At 34.3% G+C, this 17,764-nt stretch overlaps 1 protein-coding gene across 1 annotated transcript; it reads left to right on the top strand.

Moving 5' to 3' along the window:
- Positions 1-41: 41 nt before the first annotated feature.
- Positions 42-17,414, top strand: LOC132558303 (vacuolar protein sorting-associated protein 37A-like). Its single transcript, XM_060222850.1, has 11 exons — positions 42-145; positions 1,609-1,683; positions 3,797-3,911; positions 5,780-5,868; positions 7,732-7,888; positions 8,114-8,196; positions 8,479-8,606; positions 10,260-10,275; positions 12,244-12,401; positions 12,816-12,865; positions 13,721-17,414. The coding sequence occupies exons 1-11, from the start codon at positions 42-44 to the stop codon at positions 13,784-13,786; spliced, it is 1,041 nt and encodes a 346-aa protein (XP_060078833.1). The 3' UTR covers positions 13,787-17,414.
- The last annotated feature ends 350 nt before the right edge of the window (positions 17,415-17,764 follow it).

Here is a 17,764-nt window from a genome sequence, read left to right as displayed (position 1 = left end):
CCGATGACGTAGAACGACTTCCGGATTATAGTAAAGCGAAAATGAACTGGTTTGGAAGCAAACAGAAGACAAATGTACCTTCACAGACCAATCTACAGGCTCACAGAGCAAAACAGATCGATTCTTTAAAAAAGAACAACTTGAAGTAAGTATGTAAATCTGAAGGCGGTAGCTTAGATTCATTTAAAGCTGATTAGAAAGAAATGTTCAAATTATACTGACACTATATAATTATACGGCAACATGTTCATATGTACCAAATATAGTCTATTTATAGTTATTACAGTGTACCTGGTTTCAGAAATACGTGTAGACTGATGTATGGTTATGACTTCAATGCATTTGAAGCAGAAAACTCTCGTTTTATTTTCCTTTTTAGATCATTTTTTAATCATTCAATTTTGTTCACTTGAGAATTTTTATTGAGATGATGAGTAGAATAAATAACTAATAAGACAGCAGTGGTGGGACATCGGCTTCAGACAAAGTTGATTAATTAGTTGATCCTTCCAATGTGATTTCGCCAATTATGACCAGTTCAATAAGTTTTGATTTCAGTATCCTTGTCTTACCGTACTTCTGTTTGTTTGAGTTGTATCCTTTCAGTGTTGAAGCAATTAAATGTTGTAAACAAAGTTCTTCCACTTTCGATCCCAAACAACTTTAATTTCAGCATATTTACAGTGTTGGCAACTACACAGAATCTCTCTAAAATTACTGTTGTAAATCTACCATTGTTGCCAATCTCCCATGAATTCATTTTTCGGTAGGTTTACAACCCCATTGCTAGAAAGATTCTGCATAGTGGCAGCCATTGTAAATATGCTTTAAAGTAAAGTTTCTTGAAAAATGAGAGAAAATACTCGGTTTACAACATTTGATTGTGTGCAAGTAAGTTAAAACATGTTTTATCATTCCATTGATGTATGATTTATAACAATTACGTTGTTTTAAACATAAAACAATGCCTGAATGTGGATCCTTGCAGGGTGGCTAGAATTTGGCATTTTGTAATTCTGACTCACAACCGCAATGAAGACAAAAAATGAAATCTCGCATAGATAGTCAGAACCCTTCAGACTAATAGTTCTTTTGCTGAAACTTTGTCGAACTTGCATAGATAATCTATACAACACCCTGTATACTCTTGATTTCCACACTACTCCATCCCTCAACCTTTTAAGGGATAGTCAAACCATGAAATAGATTGGATGTTTTGTATTTAAGGTTTGGATTGTCTTGTTATGGTATTTATAGTTAGTATAAATGAAAGAGCTTTGCTGACAAGTAGACTTTGATACAAGTGCAAAACCTTGTCATTTACAACAACCATAAATGCCTTCTCTGTAAGGAATGTGTTGCTGTCTTGTGAAGATATGAACACAATTTCAACTAAGATAAGCTATTTATTACCATTTTTAATGTGTCAAATGGAACAGCCATTTTGGTGGTGTATCATGACCATTATTGTTTCTATGCCTACAATAATGATGTCATAATAGTCACACTCTTGAATATCATTTATGGTCCTTAACTACACTTTTTTTCTAATCAGTTTATGTAGAGGTGTATCTGTACAAATATGATATTTCTAAATCTTGATTTCAGCCCAATAGAGACTATACCAAACACAGAATACAGAGTGACATGTCAGTGTGGAGGGAACAACATCATTTTGATAATGTAGGTATTCAGTGACCTGTAATCCTGATAATGTAGGTATTCAGTGACCTGTAATCCTGATAATGTAGGTATTCAGTGACCTGTAATCCTGATAATGTAATTACCCAATGACCTGTAATCCTGATAATGTAATTACTCAATGACCTGTAATCCTGATAATGTAAGTACTCAATGACCTGTAATCCTGATAATGTAATTACTCAATGACCTGTAATCCTTATAATGTAGGTATTCAGTGACCTGTAATCCTGATAATGTAGGTATTCAGTGACCTGTAATCCTGATAATGTAGGTACTCAGTGACCTGTAATCCTGATAATGTAATTACTCAATGACCTGTAATCCTGATAATGTAGGTACTCAATGACCTGTAATCCTGATAATGTTGGTACTCAATGACCTGTAATCCTGATAATGTAGGTACTCAATGACCTGTAATCCTGATAATGTTGGTACTCAATGACCAGTAATCCTGATAATGTAGGTACTCAATGCTGATAATGTAGGTACTCAATGACCAGTAATCCTGATAATGTAGGTATTCAGTGACCTGTAATCCTGATAATGTAATTACTCAATGACATGTGATCATGATAATGTAAGTACTCAATGACCTGTAATCCTGATAATGTAGGTACTCAATGACCTGTAATCCTGATAATGTAAGTACTCAATGACCTGTAATCCTGATAATGTAGGTACTCAATGACCTGTAATCCTGATAATGTAGGTACTCAATGACCTGTAATCCTGATAATGTAGGTACTCAATGACCTGTAATCCTGATAATGTAGGTATTCAGTGACCTGTAATCCTGATAATGTAGGTACTCATTGACCTGTAATCCTGATGATGTAGGTATTCAGTGACCTGTAATCCTGATAATGTAATTACTCAATGACATTTGATCATGATAATGTAAGTACTCAATGACCTGTAATCCTGATAATGTAGGTACTCATTGACCTGTAATCCTGATGATGTAGGTATTCAGTGACCTGTAATCCTGATAATGTAATTACTCAATGACATGTGATCATGATAATGTAAGTACTCAATGACCTGTAATCCTGATAATGTAGGTACTCAATGACCTGTAATCCTGATAATGTAGGTACTCAATGACCTGTAATCCTGATAATGTAGGTACTCAGTGACCTGTAATCCTGATGATGTAGGTACTCAGTGACCTGTAATCCTGATAATGTAGGTACTCAGTGACCTGTAATCCTAATAATGTAATTACTCAATGCCCTGTAATCCTGATAATGTAGGTACTCAATGACCTGTAATCCTGATAATGTAGGTACTCAGTGACCTGTAATCCTAATAATGTAGGCACTCAATGACCTGTAATCCTGATAATGTAGGTATTCAGTGACCTGTAATCCTGATAATGTAGGTACTCATTGACCTGTAATCCTGATGATGTAGGTATTCAGTGACCTGTAATCCTGATAATGTAATTACTCAATGACATGTGATCATGATAATGTAAGTACTCAGTGACCTGTAATCCTGATAATGTAGGTACTCAGTGACCTGTAATCCTAATAATGTAATTACTCAATGACCTGTAATCCTGATAATGTAGGTACTCAATGACCTGTAATCCTGATAATGTAGGTATTCAGTGACCTGTAATCCTGATAATGTAGGTACTCATTGACCTGTAATCCTGATGATGTAGGTATTCAGTGACCTGTAATCCTGATAATGTAATTACTCAATGACATGTGATCATGATAATGTAAGTACTCAATGACCTGTAATCCTGATAATGTAGGTACTCAATGACCTGTAATCCTGATAATGTTGGTGCTTCCTCATTTTCTTGTAATCCTGATTATTTAAGTTATTCTTCATTAATCTTTAATCTGTACTTTTTGATAAGCAATCAGTTTGAATTTGTCCAATTGTCACTATCACTATCACTGGTACAATGATTGACACAAAGATTTTTGATTCCTGATCTACTTTCCCATATTCCAATTTAACTATGAGTAAATTTGACCTATTTAACTTTATATTACCAGTATAAGATAACATGTAAAGTGTTCTTCCTTTTTTGTGTTAGTACCATTTTCTAAAGGTGGTGATATTTACATTGCAGATCCTTACCCCCACAGTTCCCTCAGGACCCACCCACAGTGACAGTCACTCCACCAGTGGTTCATCCTTGGGTAGATTCTACTCAGAAAATTGTTGGCTGCCAAAACCTGAACTCTGTAAGGAATGCTGATATCAAAACAGTATCTCAAATTACATTTTACTCCAAACAATTATGAAATTTATAAAGTCTTCATTACAGAATTATTTTATATTTAATATATACAAGCCTCTCTATCACAGAACACTTATGTTATAGTGTGGCATTGTTTAACTGAACGGATTGGTAGGTGTCTAGAAGGGTGAAGTGAGCTGTGTTTATCATTTATTTATTTATTGATTTATTTATTAGCCGACCGTCATCAAATGGGTGAATGGGTGGGTGGAAGGTAGGGGTGGCTATTTAAATCGCTCTGCGTCTGTGGTCTGTGGTCTGTGGTCTGTCTGTCTGTCCATAAACAATTTTTATTATCACTATTTCTTAGATGTACTGGATGAATCTCTCTCAAATTGCATATGTTGGTTCCCCTTGGTCCCTTGTTGCGCCAATTTGATTTTTGGTCAGAGCAGGCAAATAAAATGGCCATAAAGTGGACATATTGGATTTTAACTTTGCAAGTTTGTTATCATTATTTCATGAGCAGTACTAGATTGATCTCTCTCGAATTTGCTATGTGGGTTCCCCTTTTTCCTTAGTTGTGCCCATTTTCTTTTGAGACTGCTCAGAAAAACAAAATGGGCGATAGGCAGCCATCTTGGATTTCATTATCACTATTTCTTGAGAAGTACTGGATGGATCTTTCAGATTGCATATGTAGGTCCCCCCTTTGTTCCTAGATGTGCTCATTTGATTTTGGGACTGAACAAAAAACAAAATGGCCAACAGGCAGCCATCTTGGACTTTGACTTTGAAAATTTGTTATCGCTATTTCTTGAGAAGTACTGGATGGATCTTTCTTAAATTTTATTTTTGGGTTTCCCCTGGTCCATAGTTGTGCCCTTTTGATTTTGGGTCTGATAAAAAAACAAAGGACTGACAGGTGGCCATCTTGTTTTATAACTTTGAAAGGTTGTTATTGCTATTTCTTAAGAATTACTCAATGGATCTTTCTAATATTTCATATGTAGGTTTCCCTTGGTCCATGGATGTGCCCATTTGATTTTGGGATTGTTTAAAAAGCAAAATGGCTGGCAGGCAGCCATCTTGGATTTTGAATTTACAAATTTGTTTTCGCTATTTCTTCAGAAGTACTGGATGGATCTCTCTAAATTTATATGTAAGTTTCCCTTTGTCCTTAGTTGTGCCCATTTAATTTTGCATTCTGATCAGAGAAACAAAATGGTTGAAAGGTGGCCATCTTGGATTGGTCTTTGAAAGTTTGGTATCACTTTTTCTTGAGATCTACTGTAAAGATCTTTCTCAAATTTCATGTATAGGGTTCTTTTTAACCCTAATTGGGCCTATGTTAGTTTGGGACTGATCAGAAAACAAAAAGGCCAACAGGCAGCCATCTTGGGCTTTGCCTAAGAAATTACTGAATGGATATATCTCAAATTTCATATGTATGTTCCCCTTGTTTGCTTTTGGGACTGATCAGAAGAAACAAAATGGCTTCCAGGTGACCATTTATTTCTGCAAAGGAATGTTCAAATGTCTTATAATTAAGAGCAAAAACAGAAGAGAAGAGAAAAGAAGGGAAAAGATCCAACTTTCAAAGAGCATATAAAGATCAAACTATGGTGGGTGCCAAGATCTTCTAGGATCTCTTGTTTATTTATTATGTTTCATGTCCACTATTATAGCCATGTGGCATTTAACATAAAAGAAACACAACAAAAGGCCAAAAAACCATGATTAGGTTTTACTGTACTTGTAAAAACTTTTTCAGGATTTTAGAAAAAAAATTCAAGAAATATGATGATTTATAAGATTTTAATGGCTTTAATGTTTAAGTGAACAATCTTTTATGAAACTTCCATTTTTCAGTTTTCGATGCATTCTAGTCTTGGCAATGCTGTTCAGTCTGTTGTTGAAGAATTCAAGAAGAACCCACCACAGATACGATCACAGTCCTAGTGAGTATAAACAAAGTAACCTGAGGGTCAGGTTAAGAGCAACTGGTTATATTTATCCATTTTCAATAAGCCCATTACCTCTGATGAATAGTGATTAATTAGGCTTATTGCAGGAAGATCAACCAGCATTGTTGGTATTCTTCTGACTGGATAGATAGATATAGATGTATATATTTAGATATATTTAAATATAGATAGATATAGATATAGATAGATAGATATAGATATATTTAGATATAGATAGATATATTTAGATATAGACATAGATATATATATATATAGATATAGATAGATATAGATAGATAGATATAGATATATTTAGATATAGATAGATATATTTAGATATAGATATAGACATATATATAGATATAGATAGATATAGATAGATAGATATAGATATATTTAGATATAGATAGATATATTTAGATATAGACATAGATATATATATATAGATATAGATAGATATAGATAGATATAGATAGATAGATATAGATATATTTAGATATAGATAGATATATTTAGATATAGATATAGACATATATATAGATATAGATAGATATATAGATATAGATAGATATAGATATAGATGTATATATTTAGATATATTTAAATAGAGATAAATATATTTAGATATAGATAGATATAGATAGATAGATATAGATATATTTAGATATAGATAGATATATTTAGATATAGACATAGATATATATATATAGATATAGATAGATATAGATAGATATAGATAGATAGATATAGATATATTTAGATATAGATAGATATATTTAGATATAGATATAGACATATATATAGATATAGATAGATATAGATAGATAGATATAGATATATTTAGATATAGATAGATATATTTAGATATAGACATAGATATATATAGATAGATATATTTAGATATAGACATAGATATATATAGATAGACATAGATATATATAGATAGATATATTTAGATATAGACATAGATATATATATATAGATATAGATAGATATAGATAGATATAGATAGGTATAGATAAACCAGATAAAGGTTTATTTGCCAAGTGAGTATACTGTACAACAGTTACAAAGTATGACAGAGGTCAGGCTTCTTATAAGAACCAATGTAGGTATAAGTAAGTTTATTGGAGGAGATTTTACCTGCCATAGGCATAACGCTGGATGTACACTAGTATCATATTCACCATCATTATCACCCACCTTCTTGTGGAAGAATTCAAATTATATAAGCTCCCTACTAGTCAGAACACAACTGCTGATTATTCCATTGTGTACATTTTAATCCTAACATGCTTACAGGAATTTCCACATACCCCCATTCTTTTTGTCTGCCAATGGAAGTAAAGATTGTCAACTAATAAATGCATGATGTACATCAAAAGTATTTTCTTAATATATGTGCATTACATGTCTACCCAAAGTCTCTCTGCCTCGTTTTGGTATAAGAATGATGACACCAATGTAACAGTTATATGGCTATCACTGATTTTCAATAAAATCTTTACTTTTTAAAGGGTTTTTTTGCTATATTAACAGGCGGTATTTTCATGAATTTTACTAGCTGTTACTGGTCACTATAAATTGAAACATTGAAGGTCTCAGACTATTTTTGATGTGAGGAATTCACCTAGATGACACCAATCATACTGGTATGAAACTTTGGTATAAGAAAATAGAGCAGTGACATAATTTGACAATATTAATGTTTTATACTTTTTGATTTTACGAAGATAAAAATTTACATTTTATTATCGTTTTAATATTGTTACCAGTAACAAATGTTTTAGGCACCAGGGAGAATACAGCATGCTATCGTGTACTACTAGATCTGACCCTGCTGTTTGTATGTTACAGTGGACCTCAGCTCGGATACCAGCCAGTGCCACCTCAGAATGCTCATTTCTCAGGATTCAGTGCCGGGGGAATGGCAGGATATCCATCCCCACCCACACTCCCTCCATCTGTCCCGGGGGGTAGCACAGTATCTCCTGTAATTGACAGAAGACCTCAGGTTCAGTATAGACACTGTAATGGGGTTTTTTTGTTTGTTTTTTGTTTGATGGTTTAAATATTCTTGGTTTAACAATAGCTACAAGGCAATAAAAATATATGTTTTGGTCACGAGTATATCTGCTATTACTTTAAAAGGGAAATAACCCCTTTTATGTTAAAGTAAGTAGGGTGTGAAAAAAAATGCAGTAGGTGTTTTATCAACATTGAATTGTTTAAATTTTAGACTGAATCATCAGAAAGCATTACTACACAAAATGGAGGCATCCCAGATATAAAAGTCGCCTTTCCGGAGCTTAAGAGTAAAACGTAAGTGTTGTTGATGGAAAATATTTTCAATGAAGTAGACATAGACTTTCACAAAATATTGTTCCTGGTAACCAAAATTTTCTACAGTATTTGAATAAAACTTGTTTGTTTTATATACAGAGGTTACTCTTTTCAGCATTTCAAACAAAAGTTAGAAGTTAGTGTAGAAAGTAACACTTCAACTTACCAATATGAGCAGTTCTTGGACTTATATCTACAATCTCTAGAAAAATGGAAAATCTTATTTACCATGAGTATATGTTGGCTTGTTGTGTATTCCAGTCTGACTGAGCTAAATTCTATGTTGAATGAAGAGGAAAAAATACTGGAAATGATTCAGAATCTACCAGATGTTACCAAACTAGCAGAGGACCGAGAAAAATTATCAAATGAATGTATAAACTTGGCAAGTAGGTACCATGATAGTCAAACTAGTTTATCAATAACGATGTTGTAGTTGAATATTTAGTGGAAGATTGGGCCACAATGGAATGTTAGGCTTCGCAACCTGCCGTGAAGATCTGAGGTATATGGTTCAACGCTCCCTACCCCTGGCAGTTTGTGTTTCTCAGAAAGCTGTGCTGACATTGTCAGACCTGCCAAGTCTCACGCTTCTCGTGTGAGTCTCACACATTTTGCCACTGTCTCACACACTCACGCAAGCCTTAGTTATCTCACGCGAAATGAATTTATTGGTCAGAAATTTTCAAAAACCTCGTTTTCTACACTTATGCCGCAGTTATATGATCCTAAGCAGTGTCCTAGTGTCCATTGAAAAAGTCTTTTTACCCTCATTGCTGTGGATGTGAAGGGCCTCCTGTATGTTGTTCAGCAAGGAAGTCACCAACTGCTACCAGTAGACCCCTCCTCATAATATCCCTGACTGTTAACAGAATGGGAAATCCAACAAACTGCAAACATCCTGTGCATATCATATTAATCCTAACCTTGATCAATCTCACAGAAAACATCACAACATGTCTTGCTATACTATTACTGGTACCATACTTTCTTAAAGTGTTAGATAAATTTGCTCTTGCAAGAAGCCCTGAGCTCAAACATATTACGTCTGTCTCAAAGCCAGAGGTTTGGTTGGAGGGAAGAAGTAGATGTGCAGGTCAGTCTGCTGACCGGATTCTGGCAAGTCTCTCACTGGGCTTAGTCTGATTACGAAAGGGAGGGTATGGTTTCACCTGTCCTACAAGAGACATTTTTAGTTCACCTGTCCCTGCTTTAGCTTGCTTGAAATGATCATCAAAACTTGGATACAGCAGCCACAGCTGCACTTTTGTAACATGGTTTTTTGCAAACCATGATTCTCCTGGACAATGTCTACTTTCAACTTCCTTTTAAGTTCAGCCAGTGATATTGAACTCAAACTTGCTTGAAATGATCTTGGGATGATCCTGACCAAATGTTATAATTTGTCAGATTAGTCAAATATCCAATATGGCCACCATCCGTATAAATCACATTTTAAACTTGTTCTCTTGACCATCCATAGACTGGTGCCATAGAATTTTTTAAAAAAGTTGGTTTGGATGTCATAGAAATGAAATTGATGAAGTGTTGTCATTTTAGATAACATCTTATATGGTTTAGAATTATTTTGTGTGTTCAAAAAAAATTGTAATTAATGGTAGCCATGTTGAATTAAGTTCATTTTTAAAAAATTCTTGTCCAAGAGAATCATGGTTTTTCAGTAAACAGTGGCACCTGTTTTAATATGTTTTATTTTAATGTTATAATACCATTTCACAGTTCTCTGATGCAGGATGAAGTTTATAGCTGTAAAATTCTGTCAAAACTTTTTTAATAACTGTGTCAGGATTCATATATATATGTCACAGTTTATGATGTATGATACTCTGATGTCAAGTTTGATGTCAGATAATTAGCAAAAAGTTTTCTACTACATGAAGACCAAGTGATTTAGATAACATCTTTTATGGTTTAGAATTATTTTGTGTGCTCTTGAAATTAAAAATCACATGTAATTAATGGATCCAGTCAGCCATGTTGAATTCCTTTAAGTTCCATTTTTAAAAAATTCTTGATTACAGGAGAGAATTTGTCTATGTCATGATACTGAATGCCTACTATGATGTCATGATACTCTGATGTCAAACAGTCTGATGTCAGACAATGTCATGATATGTCACGTCACAGTCTGTATGTCACACATTTCACAGTATCAATGTCATGATACCTCCCAATAGATGTCACATTACTCTTATATCTGATGTCATGATACTGTCATGTCACAGATTTATTTTACTCTGATGTCATGATACTGTCATGTCACAGTACTGATTGTCATTACATGTTCTACTTATGATGTCTGATGTGTCATGATGTCTCACTCTGATGTCATGTCACAGTACTTATGATGTCATGATACTCTGATGTCATAATATTCTGATGTCATAATACTCTGATGTCATGATACTCTGATGTCATAGTTCACTGAACTTATGATGTCATGATACTCTGATGTCATAATATTCTGATGTCACAGTACTCTGATGTCATAGTTCTCTGATGTCATGGTACTGTCATGTCACAGTACTTATGATGTCATGATACTCTGATGTCACAGTTCTGTGTCAGGATACTCTGATTTCACAGTACTCTGATGTCAAAGTTCTCTGATGTCATGATACTGTCATGTACTCTCTGATGTCATGATACTCTGTCATGATGTCACAGTGTCTGATGTCAGTACTCTGATACTGTCATGTCACAGTACTTATGATGTCATGATACTCTGATCTCAAAATACACAGAAGTAACACAACTCAGATTTCATGATACTGTCATGTCACAGTACTTATGATGTCATGATACTCTGATGTCATAATACTCTGATGTCTGGCTCTGATGTCACAGTACTGTCATCTGATGTCATAATACTCTGATGTCTCATACTCTGATGTCATGATACTGTCATGTCACAGTACTTATGATGTCATGATACTCTGATGTCATAATACTATGATGGCATGATGTCATGATACTGTCATGTCACAGTACTTATGATGTCATGATACTCTGATGTCATAATACTCTGATGTCTCAGTACTCTGATGTCATGGTACTGTCACGTCACAGTACTTATGATGTCATAATACTCTGATGTCTCAGTACTCTGATGTCATGATACTGTCATGTCACAGTACTTATGATGTCATGATACTCTGATGTCATAATACTCTGATGTCTCAGTACTCTGATGTCATGATACTGTCATGTCACAGTACTTATGATGTCATGATACTCTGATATCTCAGTACTCTGATGTCATGATACTTTGATGTCATAATATTCTGATGTCTCAGTACTCTGATGTCACGGTACTCTGTGATATCACTCTTTTGTGATGTTATATTACTCCTTTACAGTACTCCGATGTGACGGTATTCTGTTGCAGTCCTCTTGATATCAATGGAGGTCTATATAAGCAATATGTTACAGTAATTAAAGCTAAATAACAAGAACATTACAGTAACATTTAACAGGTATGGTCCTGTCACAAAAAATTCCAGGAACTTGCTTATCAGAAGCTTGTTTTCTTTGTTAGACATTCAGTTCTATAACATTGTAAATTTGTGAATTATTGTTGGGAATTTACATTAACTTATTTGGTAGATACTCTTAATCCACAAGTTCACTTGTCCACAAACTGTTAAAATCATTGAAAGGATATTTATCAAGCTGTATTTTAACACAAAATCAAGTGTCCACAAAAAACCTAGAAAATATATGATATTGCAGTACTCAAAAGGGGTTTTAATTCATATTATCAAAAGTTGAAAAACTTGAAGCAGAAGAGAATGATTAATTTACAGGGAAATAAAGGAAATTGTTTTCTAGTTAATTTCATTGTCAAGTTGTCTCTCTTTTTTCTTTTTCTTTTTTTTTTTTTTTTTTTACTTCGCAATTGCATTTCATTCTCTAAAATAGCAGAAATTAGAACACCTCTATAAGAACTTAACAAAAGTTTAGATGATATCATTGTCTCCTTCCAATATTGTACCTACAGAACAGCCTGTTTGAAAACCTGCTGGAGGAGTTTGAGAGTAACCAGGAACAGTTGATGTCTGAGTCTGACAAATTCCAGCCCACAAACATTCAAACTTGTCTGAAAGTGTCGCTGATGGAGGCTGAGGAAGAAGCTGAAAACATTGTAGGGGAATTGATGGACAGTACGTACGATAGCTCTTAAAATCAGACTTGAACTTACGAGTGTTCAACTTAGATTCAAGACCAGTTCTGTGACTCCCATAAAATATCTAGCATTAGGTTATATGATTATTTTATATAACTTTATATAGATAACACTGACCTGTATTTCTGCCTCTGAGCCCCATCAATGCACATTGCTTTTTAAGTGATGATTCATCAAATTTCATAATTAGCTTTAATTAATTTTAGAAGATAGGTTATCTCAAATGAAAAGAAGGCCACTGTGCTGTTTTATTTTAACAAGAGGTTAACAAACAAGAAAACATTGAACTATTGGTCACTTACACTATATATGATTTATTGAATTCTGATTATTATTATCATTGAAGTTTGTTTTGAAAATTTAGTTTCTGTATTTGTCTTTTGATTTGTAGAAAAAATCAACATTGATGAATTTATACAGCGGTTTATACAAACACGAATGGTAAGTTTCTCATTTGAAATTCCCAATAATTTGGTGTATGATTATAAATAATTCTGACTCACTGTCAGGGGGCAGGCTTATTACAGAATACTTCTCACTCAATGTCACGGGTGGGCTTATTACAGGACATCTCTCATTCAAAGTCAGGGGGCAGGCTTATTACAGAATACTTCTCACTCAAAGTCATGGGTGGGCTTATTACAGGACATCTCTCATTGAAAGTCAGGGGGCAGGCTTATTACAGCATACTTCTCACTCAAAGTCACGGGTGGGCTTCTTACAGGACATCTCTCATTCAAAGTCAGGGGACAGGCTTATTACAGAATACCTCTGATTCAAGGTCATGAGGATGGGATTGATATAGGATACCCCAGAATCAATGTCGGGGATGGGTTTATTACAAGATACCTCACACTCAGGGAGCTCCTTATTACAGGGTATGGCTTCAGTAAAAGTATTTTAGAGAATTCTTATATCAGTTGGCTTATTATGAGGCATTGAGTCCGGGGATGGGCTTATTACAGGATACTTTCAATCAGGGGGCCCCTTATTACAGGGTATGGCTTCAGTAACGATATTTTAGAGAAATCTTATATTAGTGGTCTTATTATGAGGCATTGAGTGCGGGGATGGGCTTATTACAGAATACCCTGACACAAAGGCAAGGGTCGACTTATTACAGGTTACCTCAACTGATAATTAGCAGGTGGCTTATTTCAGGGTATGACTTCAGTAATTATATTTTAGAGAAATTTATATTGTTTTATTATCAGGCATTGGCTAATGGGATAAATGTGTTAACACAAAGTATTACCATTTTGGGAAGGAATGAATTGTTAATTCTTCTGTTTATAGCTGTGTCATACACGCCGTTCCAAAGAGGAGAAACTACACCAGATCATCATGCATCATGGCTACTGACAGTGCTATTAACATCATAGTGATTATAATCAGGAAACTCACACAGAATATTGCTTTGGGAAGGAGAAGAAACTTATCCTGGATCATTCTGCTAATCCACGAATATTGTGAATCATTCTTCAGGAAGATTTGCCACGGCACTGATCCTAGTAATGAACATTGCATCACTTATGGTATAGAATCTTCAAGCAGAATCTGCCATGGCGCTGATTTTATCCATGAACATTGCATCACTTATAGTAGACAATCTTCAGGCTGATTTGCAGCGGTGCTTATCCTAGTAATGAACATTGCATCATTTATGGAAGCCAATCTTCAGGCTAAACTGCTATTTGCCTAGCAACGGGCATTGAATCATTCACGGTTGTTTTCCTTCAAGCTTAGACAAAATATTCTGTCATGATGCTGTGTCTTACTAGTCATTGTCTGTTATCAGCTTTTGCTTCTAAAGACTGCACTCTGAGCTCAGTTGCTTAAGAATCATGATCATTTTGATTTGGAGAATCACAGATGTAATTCAGTGTTGTTTAGTTAAAGGGCCTGGTTCCTGTGAGGTTATGACAGATGCTATAAGAAGTCTTCAGTTTTCACTTATAAATAGCAAGTGTGTCCATATGAGGCAAATAAGGGCAAAAACTGTTAAACAAAAACTTTTTACATGCCGATTGTATGTGATATTTTTATAAAATTGATTTTATATCACAGTCCTTCGTGTACATTATTATCCTTTTTGTAAAGCAAAATGCTTGAATGGTTATTTTCTGCCGATAAATTATGTTTATGTGCATGCAGTTTAAGTTTTAAGTTAAGTTTTCACTCTTGAGACAAATATTTGTGGAAAAAAAATATAAGATAATAATTCAGTAACTGGTAAAAAAAATACAAGCCCCTTTGGCCTTTTTTAGCCCACCATCAAATAGATGGTGGGTTATTCAAATCGCCCTGCGTCCGTGGTCCGTCGTCCGTCCGTCCGTCCGTAAACAATTCTTGTTACCGCTATTTCTTGGAAAGTACTGGATGGATGATCTTTCTCAAATTTCATATGCAGGTTCCCCTTGGTCCCTAGTTGTGCATTGTACCTTTTTTGGACTGATCCGAAATCAAAATGGCTGACAGGCAGCCATCTTGGATTTTGAGAGTAAAATCTTGTTACTGCTATATCTGGGGAAGTACTGGATGGATCCTTCTGATATTTCATAGATATTGGTTTCCCTTGGTCCCTAGTTGTGCATTGTACCTTTTTTGGACTGATTTGAAATCAAGGTGGCCCACAGGCAGCCATCTTGGATGTCGACAGTAATACAGCACAAGCATATTATCCATTATCCACCTGTAACTGACTGCTATCTAATAATACTTTGGGATCTTTTTCAAATGATATTTGCTAATAGGTGCTTAATAAAAATATCTTTCATTCAATGAAGACCAGTTCATGAACATTTACAACACCTGTAACAAACAAAAAAAAACCCAAATCTTCAAGAACTGAAAACAGATCCTCAAATGGTGGGCGCCAAGATCCCTCTGGGATCTCTTGTTTAAGGATGTGATCTGTAAATCATTGCTGTTTTACAGTTGAGAATGTGTTTATTACTTCCCTGTTGAGTTTGTCATGTTTACGTATTCATCATGTACATTTGAATTCCCTACTGATCTGGTTCAATCATGGAAATCATTGCTGCCAATGAGTGACAGCATGGTGAAGTCTTTAAGATATCCTTGGAGATTTAGATGTGGATTTTAAGGTGAATTTCAAATTAATGTTAATAGATATGATCAGGTATGAGTGAATTTATAAAGATATTTGTTTTACAAACATCATAATCCTCTGTAGAACTTCAGACTTTACTAATATGTACCTCACATTCCAATCACAATTACAATTTGTATTCCACTTAACCTAATTATAACCCAACACTGAAATTAAATGTACTGGTACACCATCTGTCTATCTTCTCTTTATATTTCTACGTGTGACAGTGAAGGATGACATGACCTTATTTAGGGAAATATGTTCTACAGTCTTTGTTGAGAATTTCCTGTTGTATTAGGTGCAATGAAATAATACTTGCATTTAAATACATACACTCTGTTCTTTTGTTTTGAATAAAATTTCCGTTCAGTACAAATATCAATTTCAGGACCTCGGGGTTCCTCATGGGGAGGTGGTAAAGTTTACTATATTTTATATAGGAAAACTAGATTTTTTAGCATAATTTGTTTGATTTCTATTGGAAATATTTCCAACTTGGTTAGAATTATAAGTGAAGGATGACAGCTTGATGGTATGCTCATTTTGATCCTGACTGACACCCAGGGGCTGATGGGCGAAGCCAAAAGTGGTCAAATTGACTAAAATTTCAAAAATCTTCTTCTCAAGACCCAGATATGGTAGAATCACATACTCTTCATAAATTGAAGCATCTTAAGGTGCTTTAACTACCAAAATGAGCCTCAAATTTCTTCCTGGGGAGGAATATGTTTTTTAGACTTTACTGAAATTTTTCATTGAAAAATTGCATTTTTGAGCAAATCGTTAGTTATTAAGTTTAATAAGAGTTATCAGTATATGATTACAGTTTTGATGGTATGCATGTATTGACACTGGCTTACTATATTCAGTGTCACAATTTCTTGATAACTCTCCTTTGACCTTTATGTTCAATATTGCTTATCTCAGGTGACCATCAAGGCCACTAGGTCTCTTGTTAAATCAATTTTTTTATAAGCTTGGAATCTGTTACAAATTCTTCTATTTAAAACATTCCAAGACTGCTAGTTGTAACTTACTTCTAAAAAGCAAATTAACTTGATTTATTATACTTAAACATCCAAGAGATTGGAATCATTTCAGAAATCCACTAATAATCTTTGCAGTTTTGGCATCAATTAATTGGTTTCCAAAATAAATTAATTTTTTATTATTTGCCCATCACCAGTATTAGTGTTCTGAGCAATATTTATTGTGCAATAAAGGTTACACTGCAGGCTACAAAATTCAGTCCATATTAACTTTGAGATGTTAATGTTGTGTGCATCAGCTGCTTCTACTGTTCAGTGACAGCTGTACATTACACAGATATCAGTTTGGATTAGAAATACCTGGGTAATGCTTTATTAACTATACAAAACATTGTAATCTTGTATATTGAAATTTGATTTGAAATATTGAAACCAAGATCATGTCCCTTCCTACGTTTGTATGTCATAACTTTATGAGAAGTTCATACTTTTGTCAAAAAGGTTATATTGCCTGAATGTTAGAATAGACAGTGTGCTGCTTGAATAGGCCTTACGTCGGAAATCATTTTAACATATTTCTGGGAATTATTTTTTTTATTTTATTACATTCAGAGCTTAAGTGACATAAATAATAAAACAAACAGTGATATACAGGATTAACAATCAGTGTATTTTCTGCTATGTTTAACCACAGTGACTTGAATTACTACAGATATTTTTTGCACAGCGAACACAGGGGACGGAGATTCAAGTTTCCTAACTAGTGGAATATATCACGAGATGATATGTCTACAATATTATTTATATTACCGGTTAAATTGTTTGTGTATCCATTGTACTGTTTGATTGTGTTGCGCATGGTTGAATAAATACTGTTTTTTCTATACTTTTTTATGTAGAGTTTTTATTGGAGAATTAGGTTGTTTTAACCCACCATCATCAGATGCCTCCTCCGTGGTCCGCCTGTCGATTCGTAAACAATTTATGTTATCACTAATTCTTGAGAAGTACTAATATGTAGCTTCCCATTGGTCATTAGTTGTGCCTATCTGATTTTGAAACTGATCAGGAAAAAAAATGCTCAACGGGTCATCTTGGATTTTGCTGAGTAAAATTTGTTATTGCTGTTTCTCAAGAAGCACTGGATGGTTCCCTCTCAAATGTCTTATGTAGGTTTGTCTTTGTCCATAGTTGTGCCTGTTCAATTTTGGAAGTAATCGGAGAACAAAAATTGGC

This window comes from Ylistrum balloti, unplaced genomic scaffold, assembly GCF_031769215.1.
Source record: "Ylistrum balloti isolate Yb309-2 unplaced genomic scaffold, AGI_CSIRO_Ybal_v1 Utg370780, whole genome shotgun sequence".
NCBI classification, from domain to species: domain Eukaryota; kingdom Metazoa; phylum Mollusca; class Bivalvia; order Pectinida; family Pectinidae; genus Ylistrum; species Ylistrum balloti.
This window is presented reverse-complemented; position numbering and strand designations above follow the sequence as displayed.

What these genes read in the sequence shown, in the direction of transcription:
- LOC132558303 (XM_060222850.1), top strand. Translation starts at nt 42, where the DNA reads ATGAACTGGTTTGGAAGCAAACAGAAGACAAATGTACCTTCACAGACC. An exon ending in AACAACATCATTTTGATAAT is followed by an intron (nt 1,684 to 3,796) that starts GTAGGTATTCAG and finishes TTTACATTGCAG; the next exon opens with ATCCTTACCCCCACAGTTCC. An exon ending in TAATTGACAGAAGACCTCAG is followed by an intron (nt 7,889 to 8,113) that starts GTTCAGTATAGA and finishes TTTAAATTTTAG; the next exon opens with ACTGAATCATCAGAAAGCAT.